This window comes from Drosophila virilis, chromosome 2, assembly GCF_030788295.1.
Source record: "Drosophila virilis strain 15010-1051.87 chromosome 2, Dvir_AGI_RSII-ME, whole genome shotgun sequence".
NCBI classification, from domain to species: Eukaryota; Metazoa; Arthropoda; class Insecta; order Diptera; family Drosophilidae; genus Drosophila; species Drosophila virilis.
Window position 1 is genome coordinate 50,378 of NC_091544.1, and position 18,169 is coordinate 68,546.

The 18,169-nt window shown below is 35.8% G+C and overlaps 7 protein-coding genes across 12 annotated transcripts; 5 read left to right on the forward strand and 2 right to left on the reverse strand.

Moving 5' to 3' along the window:
- Nucleotides 1-65: 65 nt before the first annotated feature.
- On the reverse strand, nt 66-593 carry mRpL55 (mitochondrial ribosomal protein L55). Its single transcript, XM_002058312.4, has 2 exons — nt 317-593; nt 66-248 (listed from the first exon to the last, which is right to left on the reverse strand). Exons 1-2 carry the CDS (start codon nt 488-490, stop codon nt 99-101), a joined length of 324 nt encoding a protein of 107 aa, XP_002058348.1. The 5' UTR covers nt 491-593; the 3' UTR covers nt 66-98.
- Nucleotides 588-1,705, forward strand: ATPsynD (ATP synthase, subunit D). 2 transcript variants are annotated; one of them, XM_015169393.3, is made up of 2 exons: nt 588-684; nt 1,043-1,705. In XM_015169393.3, the coding sequence occupies exon 2, from the start codon at nt 1,057-1,059 to the stop codon at nt 1,591-1,593; it is 537 nt and encodes a 178-aa protein (XP_015024879.1). In that variant the 5' UTR covers nt 588-684; nt 1,043-1,056; the 3' UTR covers nt 1,594-1,705. The 2 variants fall into 2 exon arrangements, with proteins under 2 accessions (XP_015024879.1, XP_002058349.1); XM_002058313.4 differs by lacking the exon at nt 588-684 and adding an exon at nt 769-910.
- A 384-nt stretch (nt 1,706-2,089) lies between these two features.
- sav (scaffold protein salvador) lies at nt 2,090-4,942 on the forward strand. Of its 3 annotated transcripts, none has more exons than XM_015169396.3 (4): nt 2,090-3,109; nt 3,171-3,325; nt 3,398-4,073; nt 4,132-4,942. In XM_015169396.3, the coding sequence occupies exons 1-4, from the start codon at nt 2,361-2,363 to the stop codon at nt 4,184-4,186; spliced, it is 1,635 nt and encodes a 544-aa protein (XP_015024882.1). In that variant the 5' UTR covers nt 2,090-2,360; the 3' UTR covers nt 4,187-4,942. The 3 variants fall into 3 exon arrangements, with proteins under 3 accessions (XP_015024882.1, XP_002058350.2, XP_070063766.1); XM_070207665.1 differs by having other exon boundaries at nt 2,373-2,583; nt 2,718-3,109; nt 3,171-4,073; XM_002058314.4 differs by having other exon boundaries at nt 3,171-4,073.
- Nucleotides 4,943-6,646: 1,704 nt separating this feature from the next.
- On the forward strand, nt 6,647-8,672 carry Ctns (lysosomal cystine transporter cystinosin). 2 transcript variants are annotated; one of them, XM_032433466.2, is made up of 9 exons: nt 6,647-6,753; nt 6,813-6,912; nt 6,965-7,147; nt 7,201-7,561; nt 7,622-7,749; nt 7,810-7,890; nt 7,960-8,039; nt 8,111-8,213; nt 8,356-8,672. In XM_032433466.2, exons 1-9 carry the CDS (start codon nt 6,705-6,707, stop codon nt 8,441-8,443), a joined length of 1,173 nt encoding a protein of 390 aa, XP_032289357.1. In that variant the 5' UTR covers nt 6,647-6,704; the 3' UTR covers nt 8,444-8,672. The 2 variants fall into 2 exon arrangements, with proteins under 2 accessions (XP_032289357.1, XP_015024883.1); XM_015169397.3 differs by lacking the exon at nt 6,647-6,753 and having other exon boundaries at nt 6,832-6,912; nt 6,979-7,147.
- A 452-nt stretch (nt 8,673-9,124) lies between these two features.
- On the forward strand, nt 9,125-12,989 carry p53. Of its 2 annotated transcripts, none has more exons than XM_002058316.4 (8): nt 9,125-9,283; nt 9,421-9,522; nt 9,762-9,798; nt 9,863-9,889; nt 11,560-11,869; nt 11,927-12,173; nt 12,227-12,642; nt 12,706-12,989. In XM_002058316.4, the coding sequence occupies exons 1-8, from the start codon at nt 9,264-9,266 to the stop codon at nt 12,726-12,728; spliced, it is 1,182 nt and encodes a 393-aa protein (XP_002058352.2). In that variant the 5' UTR covers nt 9,125-9,263; the 3' UTR covers nt 12,729-12,989. The 2 variants fall into 2 exon arrangements, with proteins under 2 accessions (XP_002058352.2, XP_070063094.1); XM_070206993.1 differs by lacking the exon at nt 9,125-9,283 and adding an exon at nt 9,326-9,343.
- Gr94a (Gustatory receptor 94a) lies at nt 9,900-11,355 on the reverse strand. The gene has a single exon (XM_002058317.4). The coding sequence runs from the start codon at nt 11,143-11,145 to the stop codon at nt 9,922-9,924; it is 1,224 nt and encodes a 407-aa protein (XP_002058353.3). The 5' UTR covers nt 11,146-11,355; the 3' UTR covers nt 9,900-9,921.
- Nucleotides 12,990-14,276: 1,287 nt separating the features above from the next.
- On the forward strand, nt 14,277-17,280 carry LOC6635092 (short-chain dehydrogenase/reductase family 16C member 6). Its single transcript, XM_002058318.4, has 7 exons — nt 14,277-14,714; nt 16,038-16,193; nt 16,250-16,426; nt 16,483-16,555; nt 16,619-16,796; nt 16,859-16,984; nt 17,055-17,280. The coding sequence occupies exons 1-7, from the start codon at nt 14,454-14,456 to the stop codon at nt 17,140-17,142; spliced, it is 1,059 nt and encodes a 352-aa protein (XP_002058354.1). The 5' UTR covers nt 14,277-14,453; the 3' UTR covers nt 17,143-17,280.
- The last annotated feature ends 889 nt before the right edge of the window (nt 17,281-18,169 follow it).

Sequence of the window (18,169 nt, forward strand, 5' to 3'; positions counted from 1 at the left end):
ATTTTCGGTCACACTTTAATTCTGGTTTTGCTTATCGTACTAGTCGAACAGAAATGTATGACAACTTGAGTTGAACATTTTTTTAATTAAATAAAAGTTTACTTATTCATTTTTATATATTTCATATACTTTCTGGCATTAAAATTATCCTCTACTTCATCCATAATCTTGACTTTTTTTCGCGGCTTTCGGGCCTCTATGCGTGACTTGCGCTCCAAATCCGACAATGTACTCAGATCCAATGGCAGCTATATTGAACATATAAATTTGTGAAACACATATGCACATGCGAATAAAAGTCGTCTTATATAATTACTTTTATTATTTTGCGGGGCTCGTGATATCGAATGTTAATAGTGGATCCGTCTGGATGTACCACAACCGTCGGATAAATGCGGCAGTATACAGAACGATGCAGCCGTGTCACCGATGCAGTGGCCGAGGACAGGGCACGCGTATGTTGTAATCCTTGAACACAAAGCTTAAGCATTTTACCCAATAATGTAAAAGCAAATATTTTTAGGCGGATTTACAGCAATTGCTTCCCAAAATTTGTGTTCGATGAGTGTGACCAGTTGTTACCAACAGAAGGAAAAAATATTGACAGCTACACTGCCAATCGAATTTCGAAAAAAAAGTACTCGATTGTTTTTACTGTCAGAATCGATAATTATTTTTGTTAAAGTAAGTGGTGTGAAAATCGCATGTAAAATAAAACTTATTAAAATGTATTAAAATTATTTGGGAAATTACATTTGTACATCTGATACGAATAGGAGAAATAGAGGCTGATAGCCCGACATAAACATTCTCAATCGTTTTATTATATATTAGTTCGTTTGTGTTCCGACAAAATTACATAATTATTGCAGAACAAATTTTCAGTGCAAATTCTGAACTGGGAAGTTAGGTTGTAAAAAAAATCTGTATATACCTCATGATACTTAAAAGCTTTAAAAAAGTGCACCAAACTGGTGCATATATACCTCCTGTTGTGATGTAAAAAACTAAAACTACGGAAACATATTTTTGTACTTTTCAGCGTTTGAAATAATTATGGCAGCACGCCGCATCACTCAATCTTCGATCAACTGGTCTGCTCTGGCAGAGCGTGTGCCCGCAAGCCAAAAAAGCAGTTTCGGTGCCTTTAAGACTAAGTCGGACATTTATGTGCGCGCCGTGCTGGCTAATCCAGAGAGCCCACCAAAAATTGATTGGGCATACTACAAACGCTTGATACCCGTTGCTGGTCTTGTTGATAGCTTCCAGAAACAGTACGATGGCTTGTCCGTGCCCTACCCAAAGGACAATGTGTCGAAACTTGTTGATGCTGAAATCGAGGAATCGCAGTGCGAAATATCCAATTACAAGAAAGCTTCTGAGCAACGCATTCAGAATTACCAGAAGGAAATCGCTCATTTGAAGGCATTACTCCCATATGACCAAATGACAATGGAGGATTATCGTGATGCATTCCCCGAGAGCGCTTTGGATCCGATCAACAAGCCAACGTTCTGGCCACACACTCCAGAGGAACAAGTTGGTTACAAATCCAAAGAACAGTTGGAGGCCGAAGCCCATGGACATCACTAAACGCATATGTGCAAATAGTTCAGAATTGAATACGTGTTTTAATTCAAATAAAAATATAATGAATTAAAATCAATATCAAAATAAACTGAGTCGAGCTGGCATTTCGTCATGACTTTTTGGTTACTCATTTTCAACTATCGAATGTTATGGATATTCAAGATCTAAAGATTATATATCTATTGACAATACAATAGAAGACTTGTGTATGTATATATAGCGAAAAATGAGCGAATATTTGTATATATATTTTTTCGCTAGTATACGATATATACATTTCATATCCATTATAAGAACTCGGCGTAATTTTGCAAATTCTACATCTTACGCTAGGGATGAGTATATTTACATAATATCGCTTTGGCCATCTCTAATATTTTTGAACAAAGAAAGAATAACATTAACATTTGAGGTTCTGTTAGTGATGTTTAACCCAATAAAGTCTTAATCCCTTTAAAGGACAAACTAACTAGTCTTGGCTCGTAAGTTAGCCATTTTTGTACAAACTCTTGCGCAGTTCATTAGGTTGTTTAGTTTTCGTATATGTTAAAAATTAACATCAGAGGCTAGATAGTGGAACTAGATGAACGACAAAAGTTCGCTCAGTTTAGTGTGTCGGCCAATCGAACATATGCAAATCGATTTAATGCAGCTAAAATATTTTTGATTACTCATAATAATAGTTTGCAACATAAATTGCACATTAAAGTTGGTAGTAAAGTGAAAATTATAAAAAGACAAAACAAAGTTACTCTGATCGGCTGCTCTGCATGAACTATTTAACGATTTTGCTGTGCAATCGTAAACCAACGATGCTCTCGCGCCGGAGCAAGGATAAATCACAGGCACATAAAGAGGGCGTAGTTGGGAAGTATGTAAAGAAGGATACCCCACCGGAGATACCGGTGATAAATGTGTGGACTTCCTATTCCGATCAACATCAACGTGCAAAAAAGAAGTCTTTGCAGAGGTGTGCAAGTACTTCGCCCAGCTGTGAGTTTAAGCCGCGCAGCTCGAGTTCTAGTCGCAATACGTATTCTTGTAGTGACGTTCAGCCGGATTACTATCACGCGCGCAGAGCTCAAAGCCAGTTGCCGCTTAACAATCAGCAATCACTTCCACCACAGGGTAACACACAATTTCGAGGTGGCAGCACCCAGCTATGCCAAGGAAACAGTAACTACGTCAACATTGAGCAAATGGATCGTATGCGACGTCAGCAGTCATCGCCACTGTTGCTAACCAACAATCCAACAAGGGGCTTCCAGCGAAGTTATTCTACCCAAAAGCCCTCGCAACCGCATGGGGGTACAACTAGCTATGACGTCGATCATGGACTTCTTAACACCTCCTACGCAAATATGATACAAATGCCGCGTCGACCACGATCACCTGCACAGTTCGCAATGCAGCAACCTCAAAAGCTCCTACATCACCCTTCCACAACATTTGGATCAGTGATTCGATTCGAGTCGTCCACAATAGCAACAAAAGATCAACCACGATATCCTCAGACAAGGTAATGAATAGTTCATTGTTCATAGTTCATACTCAATTTAATTTCGAGTACACATTTTCAGGTCACCATTGGGACAACATCATCAGCAACAACAACAATTGGCAGCGCATATGGTTGGTGGTTATTCCAGCGATTCGTATCCAATATATGAGAATCCGTATCGCGTTTCTTCCATGCGGGCGACGCATTCACAGCGCTCCGAATCTCCAATTTACAGTAATACAACAGCGTCATCAGCTACGCTTAGTGTTACTCCACATCATTATCATCATTTACCTGTACCCTTAGGTGGATCTCTGAGTGGTAGAGGCGGCAGCATGCGTGGCGCCTCTACTTCAGTTCAATCCCTTTATGCGCCACCTCTCACGCCGCCTGCATCCAGTACTTCAACTGCTGGAGATACCAATGGTAACGGAGCGTTGCAAAAAGTACCCTCACAGCAGTCGCTTGATGAGAGCGAAGAATTGCCACTGCCGCCAGGTTGGGCCACGCAATACACGTTGCATGGTCGGAAATACTATATTGACCACAACGCACATACAACGCATTGGAATCATCCATTGGAGCGCGAGGGTCTGCCGGTTGGTTGGCGCCGCGTTGTCTCGAAACTGCATGGCACCTATTATGAAAACCAGTATACCGGGCAGTGCCAGCGGCAACATCCATGCCTTACATCCTATTACGTTTATACCACGTCAGCAGAACCTCCTAAAGCAATACGGCCCGAAGTACCAATGTATTCACCACCTTCACATACACATACCGCATTGGTGCCAGCCAATCCCTACCTACTTGAAGAAATACCAAAATGGTTGGTTGTCTATTCTGAGGCGGACTCCTCCAAGGATCATCTGCTGCAGTTTAATATGTTTAGCCTGCCTGAGCTCGAAGGCTTTGATAGCATGTTAGTACGTCTCTTTAAGCAAGAGCTCGGTACAATCGTCGGGTTCTATGAGCGCTATCGGTGAGTGTGTTTGGCTTCAACTGTAACGCGATTTTATGGTATCTGCTTTTCTTTACAGTCGCGCCTTAATCCTGGAGAAGAATCGACGTGCCAATCACAACAAGCTACAATGATTATACAGGATAATATACCGGACTTGTTGGCTGTGGTAGTCACATCCAGCTTTACGAATGTGAAATTCGCACAACCGGTGTATTTTTACAACTTACTGAGATGTTTTTTCAATGTTTCGGTAGTTCAGTTTGTAAACTGTGATATTATTTGACTTAAAACGAATGAAAAATGGTTTCAAGAATATGAGTAATTGTGTTTAACCGAATTAAAAAAATTGTCTATGCTTTCAAACCGATATACATAGTTAGCAATTTCTTAAACATTATCTTATTGTTATTTTAAGCTTGCGTTTTGGTGTATGCATATTAAGTTTATTAAATTCTTGTGTTTTAATAAATAATAGATATGAAATACTATTCAGTCCAACAAAGACTGTGAAGACTTTGACATCTCAAATAAGTGATGTGAGTTAAGTTTATCTTAGTATATATATGTACATTGGAAAGTACATATAAATAGTAAATGCTTTCAGTGTATGTGTCTTCTTCCCTATGTAAATGCTCAATCTCAGAGTCTAAGACAAAAATATACTTATTTACTTATACTTGTTTATATTTATGCCATGTAATCTTTAATTTCAATTGTAGAGTCCCCAGAAGCTCGCTGATATATGTCTATAAGTATAAATTATATGTGTTCAATCCGACTGCTTATCCGGCGTAGTTTAAGGCATACCGGCAATTACATTATAAGATTATTTATAGAAAACGAAGTTCTATTTAAATACACGATATTCAACTCAATTCAACTATGAAGTGCAAAAACAAAACCTACTTACAATCGTCGCACGAAAGAGCTGTTGAATCGCGCCGAACCCCACAGCGGCGTGAGCTTCGTTTATAAGTATTGGCGCTGTGCACAGTGCCTCAGTATCTTGATAGTCGTGCCGACGTTGATATCGCTAAACATATTGAAGCTACCGATTGGTCAATTATAATTTCAACACGTTAAAAGATACAAGAAATGGTTATTAATTCGGTTCGAGCTTGATTTACGGCACTATTTTATAACACGATCAGTGCAGAAATATTCTGCCAATATATAGCGTAGATTTTTTGGCATTGTTATTGCTCGAAAATCAACAGTGCTTTCCAATTCACAAGCTTCCAAGTGAAAGTTCTAATCCGGCTGCATTTTGTATCGTTTATTTATACAGTTGGTAAAGTCAGCAAATGTGGATATTTAGATATAAATAAATTCACGCACATACAAAATACGAAGCATGCGAATGTATTCATATTTATATACGCATATATACATACAAACAAAAATAAAGAGTGTGATCAGAAATATTGCATTTATGTTCCAACGTGACCAGTTTTCGGTCGGCGCAACTCGGCTTGTACTTTCAATTCACATTCGAAATTCCCATTATTATATGAAGTGTCTACTAATTTAGATATTTTTAATTATCGCAACGCATTTATCGGCGTTTGAATTGCCCAATTAAGAGGAACGTGCACACACTGATATTAAGGCAATAGCCAACAGCAACAACTGTAACAAGCCGATTAGCGTTATCAAAGTAGTGATAAGTGGCATTTCAGGATGTTGTATACTTTTTTTAAACAGCTTTTGCAAAGTCATCTGTTATGCCATAAATGAATAACTTAATGAGTAGTCGAAAAAGTTTTTTTTATTTAGTGTAACAAGCCATAGTTAAGGCGGCTTGATTTATAGAAGCACTGCTATATATTTTTTTCTGTGCTTTTTGTTTTGTTTTTGTTTGTTGATACATTTTTATACAAACGCCTTTTCATAGAAGAGATACACTTGGATATGTATGTACGTGCGTAAGAATTTGGCTCGTATAGATTGTTGTTCGTTTGGCTTATGCTTGCAAAAAGCTCGATTTGATTGCTAGCTATAAAACTATTGTGGACCGTATAAAAATAATAAAGAAGGGTTCCTCCACAGGCCATTTAATTAATAAGCAACATTAAAGAAATATCTGAGGTGTTTAATTCCCGTTAAGAAAGTAATAATATAAGACATTTTATATATGTATATCCAAAAATTCTTCAAAAGCCTCCTACATTAACTGTGTGCTTGCACTCTGTGCTTTCCTGTTGATTGCCTGTAAAGTCTGCCCTGCATGCTTTTTGCGTTACTCTCAATAAGCGCGATGAAGATATATCAGCTAAAGAAATTGTTTACTGACTTCAATTGATATACAATCTACAATCTATTGATATAAAGTACTGCAATTTGTAAAAGCTAATAACTTTTAAATTTTCATCATATACAATTGAGGCCTCGTACAGATGTATTTTATATTTTCGTGGCCACTTTTGACTTATATTTTAATAAATGTTATTTTTTAAAATACCGACTTAAAATTGGAGACTTCTTAAATTCTTTACTAATTCAATTTACACGTTACGATTCTTAATGTTACTTAAAAAAAAAAAACAAGGTGTAATTATAATAAAATGGTAATGATACATTTAATTTGCAGGTGTTCTAGAACATAAAAGAAACAAAAAAAAAAAAAAAAAAAACGAATATTAATGCAAAATGGTGCTTTGCTTAAGTTATTTACGGCAAACGCTTGTAATATTGGCTAGTAAGTTTTTAAAAAGTATTTTACCAAGACAAATGCTCAAATTTATTTTAAAAATGCAGTTGGTTTTGGATGCGCTCAAGAAAGTAGTGTTTTTACAGTGAATACTCATGACCTGACGGTGCTGGTGAATGCCAATGAAAGCTTCGTAATTTATGCTAGGTGAGTACTACATTAATCTTGCTATTTATCAGACTAATTGAAAATCCTACAGCAACAATCTTGCAGACACTGTTAACTTAACGTTAGTAAAACAACATGAAGATCATGTGGATTTGGATCCTGAGTCCTTCATATGCCGCGCAGGTATCTCATACAATGAAACTATTGTTGTAACGGGTCAGGCAGCCGGTCATGTAGAGATCACTGCAAGTAGTAATTCCAGTGACACATGGATGTGAGAAAAAGTTTAAATCATTTGACATTTTTATATGTGTATACTATTTTCAGCACCGATGCAATTTTTGTGCGAATCGTTGTGGCTAAATCTCAAGCTATTATTTACACTTCCGTTATTTTTGGTTGGATATACTTCGTGGCGTGGTCAATATCTTTTTATCCACAAATTTGGATCAACTATCGCCGCAAATCGGTTGAGGGATTAAACTTTGATTTCTTAACTCTGAATATTGTTGGATTTACACTGTATAGCATGTTTAACTGTGGACTCTACTTTATTCAAAGCTTACAAAATGAATACGGAAATAGACATCCTCGTGGCGTTAATCCAGTTCTATTGAATGACGTGGTGTTTTCATTGCACGCAATGTTTGCAACAAGCCTTACTATTGGACAGTGTTTTAAGTATGAGGTAGTGGTGAATCAATTGTAAAAGCTCCTAAGATTAACCAAAATTTGTATTTACAATTAGCGGGGACAACAACGAGTCTCAAAAACTGCTTATGGTCTCTTGATAGTTTTTGCCCTTGTTGTGGTCATATCAGCGGGGTTGGCCGGAGGATCTGTAATTCATTGGCTAGATTTTCTATACTACTGCAGGTTCCGATAATGAAAATTTAAATATTTCTCGAGCGCTATAATATTATTTTTATTATGCAGCTATGTAAAACTGACGATTACAATCATAAAGTATATACCACAGGCCTTAATGAACTATAGAAGGAAGAGTACTATAGGGTGGTAAGTATGCCAATAAAGAAATTCTCTAACATTGTGTACATTTCCTGATTTGAAACAAACATCTTACAGGAGTATTGGCAATATTTTATTGGATTTTACCGGTGGCATTCTGAGTATGCTACAAATGATATTAAATGCATATAACTACGGTAAGCAAGTAGTAGTAGCATTATTAATATGTATAAACTAAAACCGACTGATTTTTGTTATTTATTTTTAGACGATTGGGTTTCAATATTTGGTGACCCGACGAAATTTGGTCTTGGTTTGTTTTCTGTGTTGTTTGATATATTTTTCATGCTCCAGCATTACGTATTTTACAGGTAAATAAATGTATATATGTGTTTTAACTAGTATGCATTTCAGTCACAAGATATTATTATTTTCAATACGCTTTTACATTTTTAGAAGCTGTTGTTAGCTTTCCTTTATTGATAAACTATTTATGTTTTTCGGTTTTTTCAGACAGGCAAATAAGTCTTCAATTTCTTCTCTTACGACGGACACCGAGGTTCAAAGTAATGGGCAACCGAACAGGAGAATTGAAAAATAGTGCTAAGCTAACTTAAATATATTGTTGACAACAATCTTGCGAGCGAAAATGACTCTCAAAACGAACTTCACAGAAGGATAACTAAGAAGTAGAGTTAAACTTTCTTAATTATATTGTTGACATTAATCTGTAATGCTTAATTTTAATTTGTACAATACTTTTTAATCTACTTTAGTAAACGAAAAGTGTCCGTACATTCAATAATACATTATATGCTAACATACATGCATACATAAATATATATTTTGTTTAAAGAAATCTTACTTACTTACTTGTAGAGGTAGGTTTCGCGCTGGTTGTGCAATTTGTTTACTGTCAAAGTAGCTAAGCCAAATTAGCAGTAGGGCAGTAGGTCCATTTTTGATCATTCAAATTATGGCTAATGCCAAAATCTAAAAGATGAATCCCTAAATCGTTAAATTTTGCGTGACTATTATAGAATCTTAGTGGTGGTAAAATTTGTGACCGAAGCATATGCCAATTTTTTTCTTGAATAGAAAATAAATAAGTGAATGCCTAAAAATGCGTGGGGTATGTTTGTTATTTTGACTTAATTTTCTATTTTATCTTTTTCTAGTTAAATATAGAATAAAACTACTTTTAATCTGCTTAAATATAATAAAATAAAATTTAGGGAGTACCCTTACCAAAAGTGCATTTATCGACAACAGCTGTGTCCGATATGCCACACTGTGACTTTCAAAATGGGAAGAAGAAACAACTTGTTAACTTTTTAGAATATTAATACTTATTCTTAAATGCATTTATATGTATGCATGTGTAATATTTGTTAGGAAGGATTATTTACATTACGCCGGCAATGTCTCGTGAGAAAAAAAGGTATTATTGTTAGTTCGCTGCCTATGTATGGCAATTAAATGTTGGTCCCCGATCCGAGATGTAATGAATTGTTTGTAAATTTACGTGTGTGCATTAATTTTTACATTATTAATTGTGTAAATATGCTTCCATTTTAGGCAAAGCACGTTTCTTCTGGAGGAGCAGGAGGAGGAAAATTTGGAAACTTCTGTCTCAACGTCGCAGGAAAACATTATTATTGAAAATGTTACAGACGATATGTAAGTTTACATTACAAACATAAATTTAAAAAATAACGTCGACTGCTTTTTGCATAAGTTTATGAAAGTAAAAATCAATACAAATAGCGTTTTTGATGTATTTTCATTAGAGTAATAAACTAATAGTACCAAAAAAGTAAGAAATTTGTATTATGCAAAATACAGTATAGTCCAAATAAGTTATGCAAAAAGTAGTCGAAGACCAAATTGAACTGTTGTAAATTTATTTATACTTGCAGGCCCATTGAGCCTATGGCTTTTCTACAAGGCCTTCACGTAAGTACAATTGGCAAAAATACAAGGATTTTTATCTGATTAATTAGTTTTTATTTTCTTACAGTCAGGAAATTTGATGCAGTTTAGTCAGGTAACATGCGCGCACATAATAAATAAAACTTCCTATGATTGCTTAAAGCGCTGGGACAGATCTGATTGCACAAGTATGAGCGAAAAACTAGCTACTGTAGAAATTACACTACTTATAAGCGAAATGTCAATTTCAAAAAGTCCCATTGGCTTTATTTTGTACTTTATCGTGTCAACTTGCAGTGAGAATGCGTGTACGCATTGTCGAAAGCGGCAATGGGTTTGTTGTAGTTTAATCTCTTGCAAAATGATTCCTGTCGCTCGAGTTGCGATTAAAATGTCGTTGCTCACGTACGTCAACAAGGATACTTCAGAGATAGATATGGCCAAAAACACTAAATTTATAAGTGCACCGAACGCATCGTACCGTTTGCCTCCAATAAAGGACTCAGCAATAGCGTAATACTGATTATAAAATCCCACAGTGATTCCTAGCAGATGGCAAATTAGCGATAGGACTATTGAGAGTGAAATCAAAGCCATGTACTTCGTAGCTTGAATGCATATAATTTTGTATTTCACCGCTAGCACGTCGAGCTCGTCCGCTAATGTGCAATAGTGCTGAATGCGGTGATATTTCGAGTATAGATTTTTATGGATCTCCTGCTGCATGAAATTCACCTGTTGCACTAACATTTTAAGTCTCTCATTTAAGGTTTCCATTATGTTCTTCGCTATGATCATTGCACCAAAATAGCAATTGTTTAAAAAATTTGAAATTATCATTGGAAACAATTTATAGAGGGACCAGGTCCAATGAAGCTGAGGTTCACTTCGTTTTTGCTGCAACACCAAAGCGATCTCTAAGGCAAGCGGGAATCCAATGACTTTAATCAGTGCCAAGATCACCGATTTTTTTATTTTGTTGATGTCAATATGAAGTTCATTTAACGTTTCAAAAAGGGGCACGTTGCTCATCATTCGCGCCACCTTTTTGCTCAATAGCATTTGAGTAACAAAATTAAGAATAGCTACTGTTGTATTCATATAGCTGTATAGTTTGACGGCGTCGCGTAAGTTGAGTTGTGCATTTGTATAGTCAAGGTACATCTGACGAATATATACACTTGAAAATAAGACTGTTACAAGCATAGCATATGCCAAATATTTCTTTGAAAATACGAAACGTTTTCGACCACGCCAAGAGTACCGATTGGCGAAAAGCCCGAACAATGTTAGCATAAAAATGAGCGTAACAATTAATAATTGGACCAGCATGTTTTTACCCTGAATGGGATTCCACGAAAAGAGACCCATTGCAGATGAAATTTGTTTGTTTACTGACCCTATATTTTATGCATTGGTATTTTAATTGTTCCTTTTATCGATTAATATTATCTGATGTCTTGTCCGAGTCCGAAATGACGCTGAACATCAATGTCACTCAACCAATATCAATAGCAACAATCACCCTGTGTTTGGTACGTGTTTGCTAACCGTTGCACAACCAACTGAATACGTTAGACAACGCATTATGAATTAATTAATAAGAGAAAATAATAACGACTTATTTGACTCAAACTTATGATGACCCCATAAGAAAGCATGCGATTGTGAAGGATGCCGTAAAATATATACTTTGTTCAGACCGTTAAATGCTACATAGATATGTTTTATATTTTTTTTTGTTACAACCTTCAGTCACAAATTTATATAAACATTATATTTAAGCAATCCGTTTTACGTGAAATGATGCTACAAGATATCAAGACACAGATTAATTCTCTGCCCAAGTTGGAAAATCACAACAATGGTGATTATCATTTTGGCATGGTCCTCGAGGAGCCGCCAAAGTCGCACTGGATGTTCTCAATGCCATTAAACAAGCTGTACATTCGTATGAATAAGACTTTTAATATTGATGTAAAATTTAAAACAAAAATGCCTATTCAGCCTCTGAATTTGCGAGCCTTTCTTTGCTTTGTTAAGGATGTCAGTGGACCCGTTCTGCGTTGTCAAAACCATTTAAGTACAGATCCCAGTAAGTAAAAAATAGTTGTATAAAATGTTCCCCTATTAATTATTGGTTTCTTTTAAGTTAAGGGCAATCAAAGTATGCGAGAAAATTTACTACGATGTGAAAACCCGAACACTTCTTATTGTGGAACATCTGAAGGAAAAAGTATTGCAGAAAGATACTCCGTGCTTGTGCCATTAAATATGAGTCGTTCTAGCCACGAAAGCGGTGGATTCGTTCGCCAAACCCTTGCCTTCAGTTTTGCCTGTCAGAACTCATGCTTTGGCCGCAAGGAAACCTGTTTGGTTTTTTGCTTGGAAAACACGAAGTATGCTATTCATTTTAAAAAAATAAGTTTACCCATATAAACTATCATTCCAGCCGTGACATATTGGGGCAACAAGTACTGTACCTTAAAATTTGCACGTGTCCAAAACGTGATCGCAATCAAGACGAACGCCACCTAGAGAGCAATAAAAACAAGTTGTTTTTCGATGCATCGGAGGAGGAAGAACTTGACGCATCAAGTGCCAAAAAGAAGTGTCGCCGCACTATGAAAAACGAAGTTAAAGACGAAAACGAAAGCAATGATAGCTCCGATGTTCACCCTGTCCCAGCTGATTGGGAAGTCTCGCGTGCGATAGACGGTGATTACCGACTTGTCATAAAATTTTCAAATAAGGATTTGCTATTGCGGAGCATCGAGGGTATTATTGAAAAGACGGCTGTCGCAATGATACGGAACCCACAAAATTTAAAACTACGCCAACAAACAAACCATTTGATGAATTTAAAAAGTAAGCACTATCCGATTTAAGAGCTCCCTCTAATTTGTTTAAATGTCATATTTTTGCTTACAGAGTATGCATTAAAGTTGTCCTAAGCAAATAAAATGAAAAATTCACTTAATCTATATTTCTTTCCCATGCTTGTTTTTGATATATAATCATTCCTATGGAAATGTTTCTGCACTATAAGTTTTGTCATACATCATACATCATACATGATGCATTTCATATTTAATATTACTATATCACCATATGCCTAGTTACAATTAAGAAATTTGATTAATTTGAAATAGAAATTTTATATTTTATATTTTAAATGTGTAAAAAAAATACAATACAATACAGGTAACAGTGTATTTTCTTAGTACTTATTTTTGATTTAAATAAGCTTTATTTGGGACAGATAAATGAATGTACAAATTCTATAATAAATTTGACTTCCTTTTTTACAATCAGTACACTCATTTCGTTTTCCATTTTTATACCCTTGCAGAGGATGTTATAATTATATCATAATTATATATCAAATTATATAATGTATAGCTAATATAAGGCGTCGGCTATAACCCCGTAAAAGATCTATAATCTTTTTGATGCCATCGAAACGATCGGTAGAGAATATAATTCTAAAAAATTATTTTTTGTTCTGACCGATACCTTAACTAAACTAAACACGATAGAGTATCTAACACGATAGTACATGTGAGTAAAGTCCATCTACTTTATTATATAGCTCTTATAGAAAGAATTTATAAGCAATCAAGTCTTTGTATAAAAGTGTCCGTTTTTATACCCAACTGAAAATAACACTATAAGAGCTAGACACACCAAATTTGGTATAGTGACATAGGCAGAAGAAACAGCGCTCGAATTCATATTGGGCTATATTAAAATTTAACTTGTCATATATACCTACTTTACGTGTATGTAAGTTGTCATGGAATAGTGAAAAATAATTAAAATTCGTGGTATTATGATTTTGGCGGCTTTCTATTTTTAAGTTTGACAGCTGCTATTTAAAGGCTTCCTACCTGTTTGGAATAATGAATGAATGAGTGAATTCAACAAAAGCTCAAAGTTTCACTCAAAATATAAAATTTGAGATACATTTTCATTTAACACCCTGTATCCACAAATAAGGGAGCAGAGCTAAGGTATTTTAACAAAATAAATTAATTTAGATTTCAATAATTTAAATAATTTTAGCAATAATCGGTAGTCTTGTCTTTTTTAAAATTTATATTAAAGCAATTTAGAGATTGAGTCATCGAAATTATATTCGATTGGTTATTATATACGCAGCTTATGACAAATGTTATATGCAGGGTGTTTTATAGTTGAACATTATGGACATGTAATATTTTACTTGTTTGGTAACATACATAATGCAATTGTTTATAAAGCCAAGACATCAGGTGGAACTGCCTACGCATTCATACTCTATTGTAAGCCACTGAATTCCACTTAAAGCTCGGGCACCTAATCCACCGACATTGGAAGCATTGGGAGAGGTGCGCCAACAACGACAGCTACAGCAACGTTCGCTACTCATTTTTGCAGTCGCTTGATACAAAACAAGATAACTCGACGACAACGATACAAGTTGGCGGAGAGCGATCTCCAATTCTCATAGAAAGAGTACGAAAAGCTGTGCGCGCAGTTTTAGTTTTGTTTGATATCGGTTGGTTAACGCACGTGCGATTTCATTACGGACGGCTTTAAAAAAACATACATATTTACTTAAATAAAGTAACGTACTTATTATTAAATAACAATATTTCTGTTGCTGTTGGAGCAAATTTTAATGCAACTGTGTTAACATGGTTGAAACGGCTACAACAACAACTATCACGCGTACGTCGTCCAGTGCGTCGCCGAGCAACGTTGGGCCACCAGCCACGCCTACTGCAGCGCTGGTGCATCGCAATGACGAGACAACTCGCGGCATTTACAATATAAAAATTATTGTTTTTTTATTGTTTCTGCCTTTTGTGTTATTTGCTGTGCTTCTTAAACATCTTTTGGACTACCTATTCGCTCTTGGACTTAAGGAAAAAGACGTGAGCGGAAAGGTAGCACTGGTAAGGTTAGGCGGTAACTTGACTGAAATTGCTGACGATATTATTTTTTGTATATATATTGTTTCTAAATTCACAGTTCGTTTGACTTTGGCGTATATACACACATACATACATAAGTATGTAATTGAGTTAATATAAACATGCAATACATAAATTGTAACGTCACGCAGTTTTCTTCTTTGGTTTTCCACTCTTGACATCTAGCCCACCGAATGGGTGCGGCTCGGTTGCGTCGCTTACCCAGCATTTTTTTTTTACTCAAACAAATATTTTCGCTTGGCTTTCCAAAAGTAGTCAACTGGTTATGTACATACATATGTACACACAATATGTATATAAATGATGTATTTCCCTTGTTTGTTTGCCAATGTTAGTTGTTTTTTCTTTTAAATCAAATGAATAGCTCTCTCCATTTTAATATATCTACATATATATGAATAAATATGTACAAATACATGCATACATATTTATATAATTAAACGGGTTTCAATGTCAATTGACAGTTACGGCAAGGTCAAGACAGCTGCCCAAACTAACATATAGATACGTTTGGGAGCGCTACGCATTAGGAAGTTGACCAACATCTTATATATGGAATGTTTTTATTAGAATTCCATTCGAAAGCTGTAGGTGGGTCGGACGTAATACAAGCATGCGTCATTAAAGCGCAGTCTGTCCTATACTCTGCCAATCACTTATACATACTAGTCAGGAAAAAACAGGTTTACTTTGTAAAAAAGGTTATAAATTTCACTTTTGTTTTCATTTTATAAAAAGTTTTTGACGTTATGCTTCGCTCCGTCAGTCAACAAAAATGAAAACAAAGATTAAAAGATTAATATGTAATGAAGATACGAGATAAAGAATATCGTACAAGCATGTATTGTAAGCATATTGTTTTGTAATCGCAATCGCGCTTAAGTGGTAGAACGTCAGACCTCGCCCATACATACACGCTTTTAAAAATGCTCAAAAATGTTTAACTTCTTTGTCTAACTTAAGTATAAATACATATCTATATAGATCAAGTATTCATCGGCAGCCCAGCTAGCGGGTCACGTTATTTTAATTACGTTCATAGCTAGTCAACTATTGTAAATACGCCGCACGTTTAAATCAAACATAATCAGTTTTTGGATGCATGTTTATACAAATGTACATATTTACATGAGTAGCCTATTGTTTGCCAATAAAGCCAATTAAATGGGACTATTTTTTATAATGAGTAGTTCAGGAAGATCCTAATGTTCATTTGACGAACGTACATGTATGCATGGATGAGAAAATGGACGCACATTCATAGTATATGTATGTACTTTTAAGGTGACAGGCGGTGGGAGTGGCTTGGGTCGCGAAATTTGTCTGGAGCTGGCAAGAAGGGGATGCAAGGTAGCCGTCGTGGATGTCAATTCCAAGGGCTGCTATGAGACAGTAGAGTTGCTATCTAAAATTCCTCGTTGTATGGCAAAGGCATATAAGGTAAGCAAGTGGTATTCGAAAGTGCTGGTAAAATGTTAATTTTCCTTTTACTATAGAATGATGTTTCCTCACCACGTGAACTACAGTTGATGGCTGTTAGAGTGGAAAAGGAGCTGGGTCCCGTCGAAATTCTGGTGAACAATGCGTCCCTGATGCCAATGACATCGACGCCGCATCTGAAAAGCGATGAAATCGACACTATCTTGCAGCTTAACCTCGGCTCCTATATAATGGTATGTGATAGGCTACCACATTTACTTTCTTAATTTTAACTGATTGCGGATTTTAGACAACAAAAGAGTTTTTACCAAAGATGATTACGCGTAAATCAGGTCACTTGGTGGCAGTTAATGCATTGGCAGGTCTGTGCTATTGGTGTATCAACGAATGATTTTTTTTATTCGGATAATATATCCCGCAAATAGGACTGGTACCGCTTCCTGGCGCGGGAATTTATACGGCAACAAAGTATGGCATTATGGGCTTCATGGAAGCACTACGTGCGGAGCTGCGCCTTTCGGACTGTGACTATGTGCGTACAACTGTCGCCAATACTTACTTAATGAGGACCAGCGGAGATTTGCCGCTTCTAAGCGATGCGGGGTAGACTTTAAATGTTATTTAAGTCAGAAAAGTTGTTTGGTTAATAATTATAATTTTTGCAGAGTATCGAAAAGTTATCCCGGCCTCTCTACTCCCTATGTGGCAGAGAAAATTGTTAAAGGCGTGCTATTAAATGAGCGTATGATTTACGTGCCAAAAATATTTGCACTTAGTGTATGGCTTTTCAGGTAAAGTGAACATAATTGAAATGGCCTTTTACGTTGAGTCCTCCTATTTCTGTAAACTTTTCTTCATCAGATTATTGCCGACTAAATGGCAGGATTATATGCTGCTACGATTCTATAATTTCGATGCGCGCAGCGCACACTTGTTTTATTGGAAATAAACGTAAAACATCTAGGGTAATGATATTTAACTAATGCATTTTTTAATTCAGTTAAAGACAAATATCCTAGACCAAATTTTAAATGTAAGCTTTGAAGAGTATTTATTTAAATAAAACGAAAATTAAATAATTAATTAATTTTGATTATGTTTTTTTATTATTTCAAAGGCTGGTTTCAGTAATTATTCTTCTAAGAAGTCGTGAACTATAACTGTTAAATGTTTACGTAAATGCACTGTATCAAGCGACGAGTTGTCCTATAGGGCGAGACAATTTGTATGACTTCTTTATACAGCAAATAAGACAGATTATCAAAAGCAAATTTCTATAAGCGAAGGACCCCTGTATGGCGATTAGGCTCAAGTGCAGGTTGTAATTCAAACAATGATGTCGCATTAAATATAGTAAGAGTTGAGATTCCCTAACCAGCTCCCCCGAGCTGCGCACTTTAATTTCAATATATCGTCAATAGTTTTGAAATTTAATCTTAAGTTACTTCTGTTCTTGTTGCCTGGACGATATTATATGATAAGGTCACTAAGATGGACATGTCTAGATCGACTCGGCATTTGACGCTTATCAAAAATGTATAATTTCTTATTGAGATCGGATCGGTGATTAATGCTAACTGTACATATGTACATTTTTAATTCTGCAATCCTTTTTTCTTAAAACATGTTTGCATATTACATTCTCGTACATTTTTGGGAGCTTAGTGCTTCCTATAATTCTCACATGATTTAAGTACCAGCACGGCTTTGATATGATTAGTAAGTACATGTTTACCTAAGCTATGTATATGAAAAAGCAGACAGCAGTGGTTGTACTATCCGAAATACAATGCCGTCGAATGTATCTTGAAGACCCGGATTGCTATACATAAGCAATATAAGCAGCATCTCAGAAATAAATTCTAGTTTCAGTTATGACATTTGGTACAGCACGGAAAGACCCCCAGCACCTGACAACACAACACAAGAACATGTACACACATAGCCACATGCGTACATAAAACACCCATCTCCGT